The following is a 17,113-nucleotide window of genomic DNA, read 5'->3' on the forward strand; positions in this document are numbered from 1 at the left end:
GTCCATTCAAGCCCTGACAACGGTCGTTCGGAGTCAAGGTGAACAATGTTCTGCCGCCTTAAACAGGCTGACAGATATTTTAGAAGTGGCCTTCCAAGGCATCACATGTGTCTTCCAAACTGTTCTCCAGCAGAATGGTAGGAGTGACGTGGGCCTGGTCCAGAAGAGGGATGTTGGCGAAAGGGGACATGGAAGTGGGGACTCCACTCAAAGCGCTTCCACGACTCACCCGTTGCCCCCCTCTCAACCAGTACCCGCAATGCTGCCTCCTCTCCAGGTGGCCGAGTCTGCCCCTGCACAGGTGCAGGTGGACCAGAAGGCGTAGGCCAAAAGCATCTAAGCAGTCAGGGCATGAACACGAGCAACCTGCCACTACCTCTGAAGCAGCCACAGGGGATGTAGAAGCGGTAGGAAGAGGAAGTTTTCGTGAGCACGAAGGGTATGCGCAAGGTATGCCATGGTCTGTAGACCCTCTGGTGAGGGAAGTGCCTCCTGCAACGTCACTCTCTCTGTTGTTGCCCTCTGTACTCTTGTGCAGGTGCCTGTGGCGCAGCACTGTGTTGTGGAGCTCCAAGTGGCAGAAGTGCACGCCGCCGTGCCTGGCGAGGCTAATGATGTTGCTCATCCTCAGATGTAGTGGTGAATGCAGCCATGGTGCCCCCCATCCTGAAGGTGTCAGTTTGAGGGGGTCCCGAAAAGTTGGTAAATATGCGTCAACAGAAGAATTCTGAGTGGAAATTAAGAATTTTCAGTGTAAACACAAAGATCTCCCAGCCAAAAGTTTGTCTGAAAGACCAGAGTGCCCTACTGCAATAACTCACCTTATATCCCCATCTGTCAAACAAGCATTTCAATGTCCAACTGGCTGCTGGCTGAAACACGTCTACTAAAACATGGAGTGTTTCCCACAGCATGGGAAACACCCTGAGGCTGAATGAAAATCGGTACCCTGCCTCAATCACCATGAAGTTAACTACTTCAAATACTTAAACTATCTAAATAACTGGGTTAACTATCATCCCACCGGCTTTAATTGCCGGTGGGACTTCCCCATTCTTGAGGCGCGCGCGCACACAGACGTGTCTGTGGGGAACCCGAAAGTCGGCGGGATGCAGCCGGCTTCATCACCCGCTCGGGATTTCCCTGAATTTCGGAGCCCCGCCCCCAATGCACCCGCACTTCAGCTTGAAAATCGAGCCCAATGTCTCATTTTAGGGACCATAAACAGTAGTAAAGACTTAACAATGGCTACCTAAGAAGGTTCAATATCTGGATACATTTATGCAAAGCAGATGTGAATAATTATCTAATGAGAAATCAGAAATTTGAGGGATTATTGCCCTAAGCCACTCTCAATTACCACCAAGCAGTAAAAGGCAAAATTCTGGGAGCTGACTTGCTCTCTCATCTGGGGACTGGTATGCTACCCCAGTAGGATTAGAAGATGGGGAAAATTAATAAAAATTACAACAAATTACTGATGGTGTATATTTAAAAATAAAGTTATTTTATTTATATTAGAAATGCACACACGTACACACTTTGAAAACCCTCTGTCCAGCTGGTTCCATCTGTCTGTATGTTGTCTCCAGGGCAGGATCAATGTCACACAGTGGCTCTATTCATTTCTTTTTGTTTTGTTTGAAGAACTTTAACTTGGTGTACTGTTAACTGTAGATAGATACACTATAGCAATGTGATAACTAGCAAGTAGTTCCTAATGTATGCTCCTCTTTAAACAAAATATTTGAAAACAGTTCTACCGAGTAGTACCTGTATGGATCTGCAGATTGTGTGAATACGTATTGATACGGAACGTACAACCGGTGTGAGATACTGGAACAGGATCCTGGAATTTGACATTCAGACCGTAGAAAAATGCCTCACAGTATTCTTTTAACCAGTGTATGTATGTCTTAGTAGTTGCCTCTGAGTCACCAAATGAACCTGAACACAGAAAATACAACATTTATTGTAAGCAAAAAAAGAATCCAGAGGTTGAAACCTTTGGAAATTATAAGTTACCAGATATCCAACACTAATTGAAGGCTGACTTTATTATAAAAATACATCAGAAACCATTCATACAATCTTATAAAAATAAATCACAGGATGTATCTAAAAACCAAAAATAATTTAGATGTAATATTGATGTTCACGTGATTTTGCACAAGTTTATTCACAGTTAACTGGTAAGATCTTGTAAAAGTTGAATGACACCATCTGTATGTTTGAAGACGGGACTGTGAGAAAGAATAACTGTTACAACTAAATTGTAAGCAGTTTTCATAACTATACTGTAGCCATGGCTGGCGATATTCAGTAGATGGATTTAATTATAAAAGTTTTTTCTCCCTTTTCTAGCAATTATAATAGCCAAGGCTCGCTGTCATCCATCTGCTCAGTTACATATGCTCACATCCTAGAATTGTTAGGATGAACACTGTTGAATTTAGATATTCTGTAGCCCACTTGATCCCGTTCTTACAAACCTTTATAAAATACTTGAGTTCCATAAATATGTAATTTTCACATTTTTAAGCTGTACACGCTCTATAGCTTTAATTCCCTTTCTATAATGCGGCAGCCAAAGCTGTACACAGTATTCCAACCGTATTTTGTATAAATTTATCTTGACTTGTGCTCTATGCCCCTATTTATGGGCCAAATGAGCTAGATGGGCTGAATGGCCTCCTTCTGTGCTGTAACCATTCTATGATTCTATCTATAAAACTCAAAATGCTATTGGCATTTTATGGATTTATCGACCTTTCAGGGAATTATGTATCTGAACCCTTAGGTGTTTCTGTTCATCTACATCCTTCAGTTTATTTCTATAAAGTATATACTCCCATTCTTTATTGGTTCTCCCAAAATGTATAACCTTACACTTTTCCGCAATAAATTGCATCTGTCACCTATCTGCATGTCTTTCTGAAGTTCTTTTACAGTCTTCCTCACTGTTTGCCAAACCTCCTGCTTTTGCGACGTCAACAAATTTCAAGATTGCATCCCCTCTACCCAAGACCAAATCATCTAGCTATACGAAGAACAAAAGTGGACTCAACACTGACCCTGTGGTACACCACTTCCAACCATTCTCCAATCCAAGTAACATCCATTTACTCTAATTCTTTGTTGCTATCTATCAACCAACTTTCTGTTCATGCTACCACATTTCCTCATACCATACTCCTAATTTTTTTTAGCAAGCCTTGAGAGACACTTCATTAATTGTACTCTGAACACCAAAATACACTACATCGACTGCATTTCCTTTTGCAGTCACCACTTCAGAAAATTCTGTTAAAGGCAAGTTGCGTTTGACAAATTTAACAAATCATGTTGGCTGTCCTTCATTAACCATGCATTTCTAAATGCTCACTCATTTTATCTCAAATAATGAATTCTAAGAGTTTGCCCACAACTGACAAACTAATTGGCCTATAGCAGTGCTATCTAAAGAAATTGCTGACTCGGTGTAGTTATGCCGACACCATTTTGGCCACATGCACTAATTTTAGTAGACAATGCCTTCTTGCATACACTCGCACAACACAGGTAAATGTATTTCATATGTGTATATTTACTTAACATCTACCACCATTCAGTAACCAAGTAAAGCACGCACAACGATCAAAAAACTTGCAATTCTGGTTTTCGTCTTACCATTTTATCAACAAACGTACAAAAATGTTAAAGTACACATGCATACGCCGTGCGAATATGAGTATTAAGATTACAACAACAGTGCCTATTACTCATTTTTTAAATTTACTAATCAGTAATGCAATTAGCCACATCTGGATTCCCCATTAGCCACATGTGGCTTGTGGTTAATGTATTGGACAACACTGGACCATAACTACTTGATTTATCTTTCTCTCCATTCTTGAACAAAGACATCATATTGGTTACCCTTCAATCTCATGGCACAATTGTATTTCTTCTGCAGTATAGGCCGAGGAGCTAGGAGATGCAAAACTGAGGTGCTACAGTGACACCACTGGCGGGGGGGGGGTTGGAAATATATATATATATATATATAAATATACTAGTATAGATATGCAGCACAACAAGAGACCAGTCAATCTACATATACTTTATTTCGGAAAATAATCTGAGATGTCTGCATCACACTTCAAGTCACAGACGTAAATGTCTGTGTCATACTTTGAAAAAACAAGGATATTAGAAACAGCTAATAATTTACAATATAAAAAGAAATCCCCTCATCAACACAACATAACTGACTTCAGGAATGAAACTTAGAAAAATACAAAAAAAAAGCCAATCTGATCTGAAGATCTGCATAACAGCAATTATCATCTAAGTGATCCAGGAAAGCACAATAATTACCCTATGAGGTCTTAAAAGTTCACACTACTTTACACACAGCTTCGCTTTTAACGTTGTTTGCTACACAGTATAATGCTGCTGTCCTCATAAAAAGCGTGTCCTCTGACCTACCAGGATTTGTGCTAAGGGAGATCACGAGTGTATATAAAATATACAGAGTATACTGAAGAACTTGGAAAATAAGGACTTTCTTGCCTGACCAAATCCTATTACCCAAGAGAGACCTCAGCCTTGTCATTGCTTGACATTACCAACATGAACAGAAATGCACAAGTACCATGACGTAAATGTGTAAACTTAGCACAATTAAAATTTGAAGACAAAAAGTAATAGTGAAACAATGGTCTAATCTACAGATGCCTGAAGGTGGTCAACAATTAAACTCAACATGAATTTGAATAAATTCACATAATTATTAATTAATCACAAAAAGACAGTAGTGAATTAGCACAACATTGTCTTTTCAATTCTGAATTCAACCTGACAGGATGAAATGCTTCTCTAAGCTCACCATAAGGATTCTGTGTAAAATGATTTCCTAATTGCCACGGGTCTACAGCACAAAGTGCCAATCTCATTCAGAGGCGGCAATGGGAAATGGTGGGGGGTGTTACCAATCCTACAGCAATGTAATTTCTTATGAGTCTGAGGATGAAGCACTTTCTCCACCCAAGTGGGGCAGCTTACCTTGACCTTAATATGCTTGATGCTGTTAAACATGGAAACCATTGATTCCCAAGTGCTGATCAGGTCCTCTCTTTACATTACAAAAGAATATGAACTTTAAAGAAAGTTAAACAAAAGAGTTGATGATTATAGACACAAATTGTGGCATAACACTTTCAAATGAGTAATAAAATTGAGGTATGGCTGTGTATTTTCTAGATATTGATAACATTAGAATTCAAATTCTAGACTCTAATAACATTAGGACTTGCTTCAACTAAAAAGCACATTTGGCGTTCTTGATTGAATCTCCTATATGTGGGAGTAAAACCTTCCAAAAGGATAATTCCCCTCACAATCACACCACAGCGAGTCAAGGTAAATTAACATTAAAGAAACTATGGGAGAGTCTACATGTTAGACATGCCCCATCCTCCCAACCAAAGCTTGCATGGATACGGAATGCTCACTTCAGGATTGGAAAAAAAATTTCAAAGTGTCAATGGGTGGCACAAGGAGGATTCCCAGTTCATCACACAGTGCTAGGAAAAGCATTTATGCTGAAAAAAACATCCTCCATAATAAGCTACTGATCTCGGCCATCTCATTGTTAGGAGGTAAGGTAGAAATCAAGCAGCTTTCCACACAAATGGAGTGAAAATGAAGAGTGAGAGAGACTGGGGATGATGTGCCACATGGAGAAAGTCAAGAAATGGATAGAAGGCATTCCAAAAGCTCTTTTAACAAGTTCATTGTCTCGTGGCGATTTAGCCAAACAAAACACAAAGGTCCAAGATGCAATCCCTGATCTGTCCTGAATTAGCTAATCTCAATCAACACAGTGAGGAGGTGAGATTGCCAAAATTGGTCTCAGTGTCCCCAATTTGGGAATAAAGCAGGGAAAGAAAGTCAGTCAAGGCTGGCCAGTGACTCCTGTTAAAAGTCACAGTGATATCATGATCACACTTGACTGTGGTATATGCCAATTATCCAATAACTTACTGACACTCATCATCAAGTTTTACATGTGATAACTAACATCTTTGACAGCAGCCTTCTAATACCTCGCCTTTCAGGGAACTATCACAGAATGAAGTAGCACATTCAGGAGAGGATAAATTGAGGCAGAGAAAATGAAACAGGAAGGGAATAAATACACAGTACATCGGGGTGGGAGAAAAAACATGTTACCTTAAAAGAAAGACATATTTCACAAAACAGTTAATCAGTTGATGATAAGATCTACAGTGCAAATGACAATTATTTTCTTGAAATTACAATACAAAAATGCTAATACAATACCGTTAAGATTTTACTCCTTAAATGTCAGAACAGTGATGAAAACAGCTCACATTTTTATAGTGCTCAAGTACAGTAAACATCTCAAAAGGTTTTAGCTTTAAAGAAAAATTGGACAGAGCAGGAGGGAAAAACAAAGGAACTGGCGGGCGGCAGGGGTAAAGAGAGCCAAAACCACATTTGTGGTGAAAACTTTTGATAGCAGGATAGAAGGAAGGTAGAAAGACAGGAGGATTTAGGGAGGGAGTTCCTTGCGATAGGGGTATAACAATTGAAATTGATGGTAGAGTGAAGGCAATTGGGGACAAGGAGTAGACTTGTCAGAGCAGTAGAGAATACATGTATGGCTGGAAAAGATTGCTGAGGTAGGCTTGGGAGAATTTGAAAGGGGGAGTGACAATCTTAATTAAATTCATTACGGCACGGGCAGCCAGTAAAACAACAACGGAGTCATGGACATGTGGGCGAAAACGCGCATTCTGAATTTGTGGAGGGTGAAAGCAAGGAGGCTGATTAGAAGAACATTTGAGGTTGAGCTTCAAGGTGATAATGGTATAGATTAGGGTTTGAGTGGTTGTGGGGGAGAGGGGCAGGGTATCTTCACGGAAGCAGAAGAAATCTGTTTTGGAAACAGAATGGATGGGGGAAATGAAACTTGGGGTCAAATAGTATGCTAAGATTCTGCAACAACTGACTTAGCCTTAGATGACAGCCAGATAGTTTGATGGCTAGAAGCACGTACGTGCTGGAAGGAGCTGGTGCAATTACTTTGGTTTTGTCAACATCGCGTTGAAGGAAATTTCGGCTCATCCATGTCTCAACGTCAGCCAGGCTATCAGACAGTGTTGCAACAGCCGTGCATTTGATGGAGAAGGTGCACAGGTAAAGCTTCAAATCCTCAACATACAGGTCAAAGTTAATGTGTGTTTCCAGATGATAATGCCAGTGGGTATCATTTAAATGTTAAAGAACGATAGAGCTCTGCGGCATACCAAAGGGGACCGTCAAGGCATAGGAGAAATCGTTGGAGGAAATTTGATATCTTTGTTGTGGCAGGTATGATTGGAACGTAAAAAAAGCAGTGCCACAGAGATGGACTGCCGAGGAGTGACGATGGATGAGAATGCATTGGTCAACAGTGTAAAGGGCAATAGGGAGACCAAGGAAGATGAGGAGAGATAACAAACCAAAGTCGCATGGGCTGTTGTTTGTGACTGTCATGTTTTTGGGTTTTACCATCGACATTGTGGGCAGGGCAAAAACTGTATTGAAGGTCTTGAACATGGAGTGGAAGGAGCGCAGTTTCAACAAAACATTCCAAGATTTTTAAAATAGAAGTTTCAAATAGATGGTAACTGAGAAACATTGAGACAGGTTGATGATGTCAGTGAGCAGACGGCTGAGGAGGGCAAGTTAGATAGCTAGGAAAGGGAATAAGGGAGCAGGTGGGGGCTTTACAGAACTCAGTGACAATGGAGAAGGTATTCAGCACGCAGGGATGGTACTTGGGCCTCGATTTTAGACACAAAGAAATCCATGAATTAAGTAGGAAATTAATTTGTTTTCAGAGAACTAGATTGACAGACACCTTATTCAAAAATTTTAATGAAATAGTTTTATAGTATCATACCAATGATCTGAATGTAAATAATGTTTTTCCCAGGAACTGGTGTTTTCCTGTGTGGGCTGCTGTAAAATGTGTAGAAATCTTGCTTTGGTTCAGGGTGGCTAAGGATCCAGTCAGACTTCAAATGCAACTCAATCGGTTTGAAGAGGGTGCTATCTGGCCGAAACATTTCTTCTAGGAGCCGTGTCACCCTTGGGCTGTATTTTTGATACAGTTCAATTAGGTCCTTATGGTTGGATATCAGGGCTGTCCTCAGTGTCTCTTCACTGTGTCTGACAGTTTCCATCTGGAAAAACAGATAAAAGTTACTAGGAACAAAATAAATAAAAACTCAGTACTACTTTCAATTAAATAGTTTGCTTCAGTTTCTTTTGCCTTCACACATACCTTCAACAACAGGCAACACTGCATGAACTTCTTCACTGCTTCCAAAATCAAAACTGCTTTGTAGTCTACTCACTTAATCTATCAATGTCCTTTTGCAACTTTCTGCTCTCATCTACACTATTTACTGTGCCGCTTAACTTGGTGTTGTCAGCAAATTTGGATATACGGCTCTCTATTCCTTCATCTAAGTCATTTATAAATATCGTGAAAAGCTGAGGTGCCAGTACAGATCCCTAGGGGGTCACCACTAGTCACATCCTGCCAATTGGAGTACGTGTCCATTATCCCTACTCTGTTTCCTACCTCCTAACCAATTTCTTACCCATGTCAAAAGGTTGCCTCCAATTCTATGTATTTCCATTTTTGCTAAGTCTCTTGGGTGGTACCTTATCAAATGCCTCCACATAAAAATCATCCATAGACACTCCCTTGTCTACCACGTTAATGATCTCCTCAAAAAATTCAACTAAGATCTGGTCCAGCCAGACCTGTTGATCAATGGCTAAGCTAGTTGTGCACCAGATACACTCAGGTCTGCACCCCTTGAACTTGAGGAATTGAAGTTGGGAGCCATACCAGGGGAACAGCCAAGGCAGGAGAGAGTATATTTTTCTGGGAACAAAAGCATCAAAGGTGCAGGTGAGGAAGCAGTTGAGTAGATTGACAGCTGCAGAAGTATTGTGGCAAATGGGAGTTTCAAATTGATGTTGGACTCCTCATCTTCAGTGCTTTCAATCTCCATCTCAACTCACCATAGCCTCTCTTCTCTGATTTCACTGCCCTCCTGTCCTCCCTTACCCTCTCCCTCCATACAAACTCTCCTACCCATATTAATGGCTGCTCACTTGACCCTGCCATCTCACAAAGCCTCTCTTGTCCCATCGCCTCGATCAGGCATGGTCATCTGCAACCACTTACTTGTATCCTTCACCACCCACATCCCACTACCCCCGTCTAAACCTACTCCCTTTCCTAGGCTTTTTTCTTTCTCGGTCTCATTCCCTAGCAGCCGGTTTAATACCAATATCTATCACAAGCCCAGCAACTTTCTCAAACAAGGGCTTGTCTATGGACTTCCAGAAGGCATTCGATAAGGTACCACCCAAGAGACTTAGCAAAAATAGAAATACATGGAATTGGAGGCAACCATGTTTCATCCTTTCTGAAAAGACTCCTGCCTCAATTTCTCCAGCTGCTCTGTTCCACACCAGATCTTTGGAAGCTCCCCCCTTTCCCTCTACCATGATTTTCCGATTTATAATCAACAATGCCCTCAACCACATCTGCCCCATTTCCTGATCCTCCGCTCTTGCTCCTCTCACGAGAAGAGAGTCCCCCTTGACTTCACCTTCATCCCATCAGTCTCTGTAACCAACAGATTATTGCCCACTATCTACAGTATAGCCACACCACACTGCACACCTTAATCTTCCGTCTCAGCTTTCTGGAGGGACCATTCCCTCCATGAAAATGTTGTTCAGTCACTCATTACCATTCTTTCTGGATGCTCTTCTTCAGACATTCTCTCCTGAAAGGAATACCTAGCCAGTGCATTTTTCTTCCAAGACTTGGTCAAGCACTCCAAAAACTCTACCCATGTAAGACAGTGATTTAAATATGCTTCCTCTAATAAACTATATTCATTGCTCTTGGTAGTTTCCTCTGTATTGAAGGCACCAAACACAAATTGTGTGATTGTTCTGATGAACATGTCTGCTCTGTCCACATGCATAATTCTGATCTTCCTGCGGTTCACCTCTTCAATTCCATCTTTGGCCTTCTAAAGTGTTCCAATCAAGTTCAAAGCAAACTTGAGGAACAGCACCTCACCATTCTCCTGGACACTCTGCAGGCCTTTGATCTGAACACTGACTTTAGCAGCTTCTGATCCATTTTCCAGGCAGGTTGTTCCACTCACATTCCATTTCTCATTGAAGTTGCTTTACTCACATTTTGTTTTTCTCACCTCCTCTCATCACCTCAGACATTAGTATATCATCTAGCATATTTCATCACTTTCCAGTTTTTAAAAAATTCATTGCTATGCTATGAAATGACTTAGTTGAAGTGACCGAGTGTAATGTATCCAAGTTTGCTGACGATACAAAGGTATATGGGAAAGTAAGCTGTGAGGAGGTCGCAAAGATTCTGCAAAGGGATAAAGACAGGTTAAGTGAGTGGGCAAGAAGGTGGCAGATGGAGTATGATGTGGGGCAATGTGAGGTTATTCACTTTGGTAGGAAGAATAGAAAAGCAGAATATTTTTTAAATGGTGAGCAACTATTAAATGTTGGTGTTCAGACTTGGGTGTCCTCGTACAAGAAACACAGAAAGTTAGCATGCAGGCACAGCAAACAATTAGGAAGGCAAATGGCATGTTGGCCTTTATTGCAACGAGGTTGGAGTACAACAGTAAGGAAGTCTTACTACAATTGTACAGGGTTTACCATGTACAGGTTTGACAGTTGAAAAGCAATAGCAAACATTTAAAGAAATATTTCAATATTCTCAACAAGTATACATTCCATTGAGAAATAAAAACTCCACAGGAAAAGTGATCCACCCATGGCTAACTAAAGAAGTTAAGGAGAGTATTAGATTGAAAGAAGAGGCCTATAATGTTGCCAAGAAGAGTAATAAGCCTGGGGACTGGGAGAATTTTAGAAACCAACAATGGACAACCAAAAAATTGATAAAAAGGGAGAAAATAGAATATAAAGGTAAACTGACAAGAAATATAAAAACGGATTGTAAGAGCTTCTACAAGTATGTAAAAAGGAAGAGAGTAGCAAAAATAAATGTTGGTCCCTTATAGGATGAGACAGGAGAAATTATAATAGGGAATCAGGAAATGGCAGATGCGTTAAACAAAAATTTTGTATCTGTCTTCACACTAGAAGACACAAAAAGCATGCCAAAAATAGCAGGGAACCAAGAGGTAAATGACAGTGAGGAGCTTAAAATAATTAGTATCATTAGAGAAAAAGTACTGGACAAACTGATGGGACCAAAAGCCGACAAATCCCCTGGATCTGATGGCCTACATCCTAGGGTTTTAAAAAAGATGGCTGCAGAGATAGTGGATGCATTGGTTATGATCTTCCAAAATTCTCTAGATTCTGGAATGGTCCCAGCAGACTGGAATGTTATCCCGCTATTCAAGAAGGGAGGGAGAAAGAAAACAAGGAACTATGGGCCAGTTAGCCTGACATCGGTCGTCAGGAAAATGCTGGAATCCATTATTAAGGAAGTGGTAACAGGGCACTTAGAAAATCATAATATGATTAGGCAGAGTCAACATGGTGTATGAAAGGGAAATTGAGTTTGACAAATTTATTAAGAGTTTTTTGAGGATGTAACTAGCAGGGTAGATAAAGGGAAACCAGTCAATGTAATATATTTGGATTTTCAAAAGGCATTCGATAAGGTGCCACATAAAAGGTTGTTACACAAGATAAGGGCTCATGGGGTTGGGGGTAATATATTAGCATGGATAGAGGATTGGTTAAAGGACAGAAAACAGAGTAGGGATAAAGGGGTCATTCTCAGATTGGCAGACTGTAACTAGTGGGATGCCGCAAGGATCGATGCTTGGGCCTCAGCTATTTACAATCTATATTAATGACTTAGATGATGTGACCGAGTGTAATGTATCCAAGTTTCCTGATGATACAAAGCTAGGTGGGAAAGTAAGCTGTGAGGAGGACACAAAGAGTCTGCAAAGGGATATAGGCAGATTAAGTGAGTGGGCAAGAAGGCGGCAGATGGAGTACATTGTGAAGTTATTCACTTTGGTAGGAAGAATAGAAAAACTGAATATTTTTTAAATGGTGAGAAACTATTAAATGTTGGTGTTCAGAGAGACATGGGTGTCCTCGTACAATAAACACAAAATGTTTACATGCAGGTACAGCAGGCAATTAGCATGTTGGCCTTTATTGCAAGAGGGTTGGAGTACTAGAGTAAGGAAGTCTTACTACAGTTGTACAGGGCTTTTGTGAGACCCAATCTGGAGTACTGCGTACAGTTTTGGATTCCTTATACCTGCCTTGGGGGCGGTGCAACAAAGGTTCACTAGATTAATTCCTGGGATGAGAGGTTGTCCTATGGAGAGAGGTTGAGTAGAATGGGTCTATATTCTCTGGAGTTTAGAAGAATGAGAGGTGATCTCATTGAAATATATAAGATTATGAGGGGGCTTGACAAGGTAGATGCTGAGAGATTGTTTCCCCTGGCTAAAGAACTAATGGGCATTGTCACAGGATAAGGGGCCGGCCATTCATGCAGAGGGTTGTGAATCTTTGGAATTCTCTACCTCAGGGGGCTGTGGATGTTGAGTCATTGAATATATTCAAGGCTGAGATGGATAGATTTTTGGACTCTCGGGGAATCAAGAGATATGGGGATCAGGCAGGAAAGTGGAGTTGAGGCTAAAGATCAGCCATGATCTTATTGAATGGCGGAGCAGGCTAGAGGGGCCGCATGGCCTACTCCTGCTCCTATTTCTTATGTTCTTTCTTAAATCTTTCCACAAGTGTTCAGTGCATCTGTCTGTTATCTTTGCCTGCAGTTTTCCCCTTCCTTCATTGTTTGGATCATTCCTATAAGGACACTTGCATATTTTCCCTTTCCAATTCTGATCAAGATTTTCAGATGTTGACAGGCTACTATTTACCGTATTTAATGATGCACCGAGAGGTTTAAGCACTTTGGTAGCATTATTTCCACAGACAGCTTTGCAGTGATTTCAGACTTAGAGATAATGTTTACTGTATAATAAAGAAACAGTTTAAAATAATCATTGCGGCTTCTCCATCGAAATAGGTGAATGCCTGAGCAATAAAATTACTGGGAGTTGCTGCTTTTGGAGGGGGAGGCGGAGGGGGGTGGATGGTTCTCCACTACTGAGTGGTGAATAACTCACAAATGATAGGAACTCAGGAAGAGGGTCAGTACACCACGATAATGTAGTCTTTCATGCTGCATCTCATTGTTAACTCACCTAAAGGTTCAAACCAAACTGTAACATTTATAACTTTACCATCTAAGTTTACAAAGAATATCCTTTGAGAGGTATAAACAAACAATTTGATTTTTAAAATATGAAATGTCAGTATTATACTAAGAAATTTAAAATGGCCAGCATGTCAATTAGCATCTAAAAGAAAAAGATAGGTCAATGTTTTGGGTATCCTAGTGAAGGGGCCCACCCAAAAACAATTGACATTTTTCTCTTTCAGATTCTGATCTCTGTGCTGTGCATGTCTCATATTTTCTGTTTTCATTTCAGACTTCCAGCACATATTTTTGTTTAAAATCTCATACTGAGGACATTGTTGCTGTAATATTTGAACAAAAAAGAAAAATCTAAATTTATAGTTTTAGAAAATGTTGATGTAGTAACTATCCCCTTATACTTAAAGCTCTAGTGGTGTCTCAAACCATCCCCATCTCTCCATCGTCACTACAAAAAAAAGAGCATCTAAACTATTTGGTTAGAATTAATGAAGAATAGAGCAGCTATTACACTTCTGGGTGTATACTAAAGGCCATCAAATAGTGGGAAGGAGAGAGAGGAGCAAACTTGAAGGCAAATTACAGGAAGATGCAAAAACTATAGAGTAGTGATAATGGGTGACTTAAATTATCCCAATGTAGACTAAGATAGTATCAGTGGAACGGGCAAAAGGGAGGGGGAATTCCTGAAATGTGTACAAGAGAACTTTCTTGATCAGTGTTTCCAGCTAGAAGTGGGGCAAGTGGAGCATGTTTCAGTGGGGAAGCATTTGGAGAGCAGTGATTATAATATCAGGTTTAGAATAGTTATGGAAAAGGACAAGGAACAATCAAGCGTAAAAATACTTAACTGGAGGTGGGCAAATTTCAGTGAGTTGAAAAGGGATCTGGCCCTGGTTGATTGGAATCAAAAACTGGTAGGCAAAACAGTAATTGAACAATAGGAGACCTTCAAGGAGGAGATGGTTTGGGTACAGAGTAGACACACTCCCATGAGGGAGAAAAGAAGGGCATCCAAAGGTGGAGCTTCCTGGATGAACAGATTGAAATGAAACAGAAAAAAAGGTTTACGACAAATTTAAGGTTTATAATACAGTAGAGAACCAAGCTGAATACTGAAAGTACAAAGGAGATCTTAAAAGGGGCAGAGAGAGATGATTCTATCCAGCAAATGCTAACTTTTTAGGGCAATATCCCAAGATACCATCCTATACCCAGGGCTACCACTTTTTGCTTAAAAACAAGCAAAAGCAAGATGGCAAAGGGGTGGGGACATAGCTTGGGTTCTGGTATTTTCTTCACTGAGAATAAAAATGACTACAAGTCTTAATAATAATGCCTGTACATCATGAAAAACAGAAATTATAGCAAGAGATAGTCTATTTAAAGAACCACGATTTTTCGCCTGCATCTTGCTATTTCCAGGCGGCCCACTTAAAAAAAAAGCCGGTAACCACCGAGTTAATGATCGCTGCCCTTTAACTGATCCCGAATAGGGGCAGCTGCAAAGTTTCATCTTAATCACACCCTAGGCCTATCAATTCTCCTCCCCTTCCCCCACCCCAAACAGGAAACTTCGCCAACCATTGCGCATCGCCACAACCCACAACGTTTCATTCGACCCCATATCCTCCGCAGTTGCCAGCAGTAAACCCGAATCCACTCCTTCCTCACGCGCTCGGCTTCATAAACGCCCGAACGATTAAAAACGCGACCTTTGCTCAAATTAAATCGTCACCTTGTGGGGGTATGTTGTTTTTTTTTTGTTGGCGGTGGCGGTTTTTTTTTGTTTCAGACGCAAAACAATGACATTCAAAAAAAAAAATCCGGACCGACTCCCGCGACAGCGCCACCACTCGGTCCATCTTCAAGCGTCATCGGTCAGTAACCGCCAATCAGCGCATAGCACGAGCACCGGCGGCACAAGCAGCCTCAGCAAGATTGGGGAGGCGGGGTGTTTGGGTCATGGGACTTGTCCCATCCAACTACTGGTATTTGGGGTTCACTGGACGATTTCACCATCTCGCATTCATTTAAGCAGGCTGAATCAATGGTATTAAGTCAATTAAATAGTTTTGTTTATGTAAATCCAAATTCTTGTTAAGCAACATTATCTTGGTAGGCGGAGCTCAAAGCGGATGTGTAGGCAGAGCTTGAGGCTCCGACCTCGCAGTCAGCTAAAACGCGAGGCTCTCTAACCATTAAAAACAAACGTCACTTTCGACAGCAACTTTTTAGACTAATAATTTCCAACACAGCGCGCACAAAGCGTTGTGGTTCTAAACAGTGGCTGGGTGTTATTTGCACGTCATTCTAAATAAACCATATTCTTGTATTAGATAGTCATCTCATTCTTAAATGGCTTGAATTTAGGTTACATTTAATTACAATGGTAACAAAATAATTCATGTTAAAGTTTGAACAAAAGGCCCATTTTGAGTACAAGGATACTATGCGTCAAAACTGTTACAGCTGGACTTAAGTATGCACGAAGCACTACGGGTGTATTTGCACAACAAAGAATCAGTGGAATGTGGTTCTGCTACTATTTTATAATCTGAATCCAGAGGTCAGGCCCTCTGGCTGTACACTACAATTTTAATGTCAGTGTGAAACAAAATCACCTTTGCACCATTGTAGTGCAATTCATCTCTGGAGACATGAACGGGTGAAGTATCTTGTGCTGTAATGAAGAGAAGAGCACAGAACCAGAAAAAGCCATTCAGTCTGCTTCTAACAGGCTCTGTACCATGAAACTAGTTTCTAAAGAACTACGTGTGCTAGGACAGTGAGTGACGGCTGGCTGTTCATCCAAGCCTGATCCTGTCCTCACCTGATATCCCCACAAGCACTTTCCAATGAGGTTATTGGATAGTGATCAGGAGCAGAAACACTTGCTGATTTTCCCCTCCTAATCCAGGATCACTGAAGCCAATTCCAACACCCTTCTTCCACCCTAGTTGTGATCAGGTATCTCAGCGTGAACTGGGAATCAAACCTGGCATTTTCTGGTCTGTGAACCTCAGTACACAATTTTTTAAACCTTCACAGCAGTGCTGCACAAACTTTGAGAAAGGAGAAGAACCATCACGTGAAAATGACAACAATGTGTATTTCAACGTGAATTACATTACAGTACGTATGTAAGCAAATGAAGAACAAGTTTGGCAACCTTTTGTCCTTGAAGTTGATTCACCTATAATCCCCTGAAGGATATTGAAAAACAAAACTTTCAATTAAACATTGAAATTTCTCCCTAATCACAAAAAAGTATTATGCAAATCCACAGCATATCGACTTAAAATTTGAAGTGTAGATTGTAATATTATTAGTTATATTCCAGAAATGATATTCCTATGACCTCCACAAGGCTGAGTCATAGTATACCATAAGAACAGACTCCATTATGTCAACTCTAGATCATGAGTAGATCAGACAAACTGTATTGTTAAGTGCAATCTGAATATATTTGTTTATTAATATTTTAATAGTAGCACTGCTCGTCAATCACCCCTGACCTCACCAACCTCCAATGGCTCTCCATCCCCAATTCATTGATTTCACAATCTTCATCCTTGTCTTCAGTCACCTCCTTTAACATTAATGGTCCATTCCCCTTCCCCCTTTGTGAAGTACCCTGGAATGTTTCATTATATTAAAAGGGCCTCATATACGTGAAAGTTGTTGTACTAAATAATTAATTCACAGTCTACTTTCTTCAAGATGTGGAGATGCCGGTGATGGACTGGATTGACAATT

At 40.6% G+C, this 17,113-nt stretch overlaps 1 protein-coding gene across 2 annotated transcripts; it reads right to left on the bottom strand.

The window, feature by feature from the left end:
- Positions 1-1,531: 1,531 nt before the first annotated feature.
- LOC137341130 (archaemetzincin-2) lies at positions 1,532-15,081 on the bottom strand. Of its 2 annotated transcripts, none has more exons than XM_068004096.1 (4): positions 14,939-15,081; positions 7,955-8,237; positions 1,774-1,947; positions 1,532-1,671 (listed from the first exon to the last, which is right to left on the bottom strand). In XM_068004096.1, the coding sequence occupies exons 1-4, from the start codon at positions 14,969-14,971 to the stop codon at positions 1,652-1,654; spliced, it is 510 nt and encodes a 169-aa protein (XP_067860197.1). In that variant the 5' UTR covers positions 14,972-15,081; the 3' UTR covers positions 1,532-1,651. The 2 variants fall into 2 exon arrangements, with proteins under 2 accessions (XP_067860197.1, XP_067860196.1); XM_068004095.1 differs by having other exon boundaries at positions 1,532-1,686.
- Positions 15,082-17,113: the final 2,032 nt, after the last annotated feature.

The sequence above is a fragment of the Heptranchias perlo genome, chromosome 23 (genome assembly GCF_035084215.1).
Source record: "Heptranchias perlo isolate sHepPer1 chromosome 23, sHepPer1.hap1, whole genome shotgun sequence".
Taxonomy (NCBI): Eukaryota; Metazoa; Chordata; class Chondrichthyes; order Hexanchiformes; family Hexanchidae; genus Heptranchias; species Heptranchias perlo.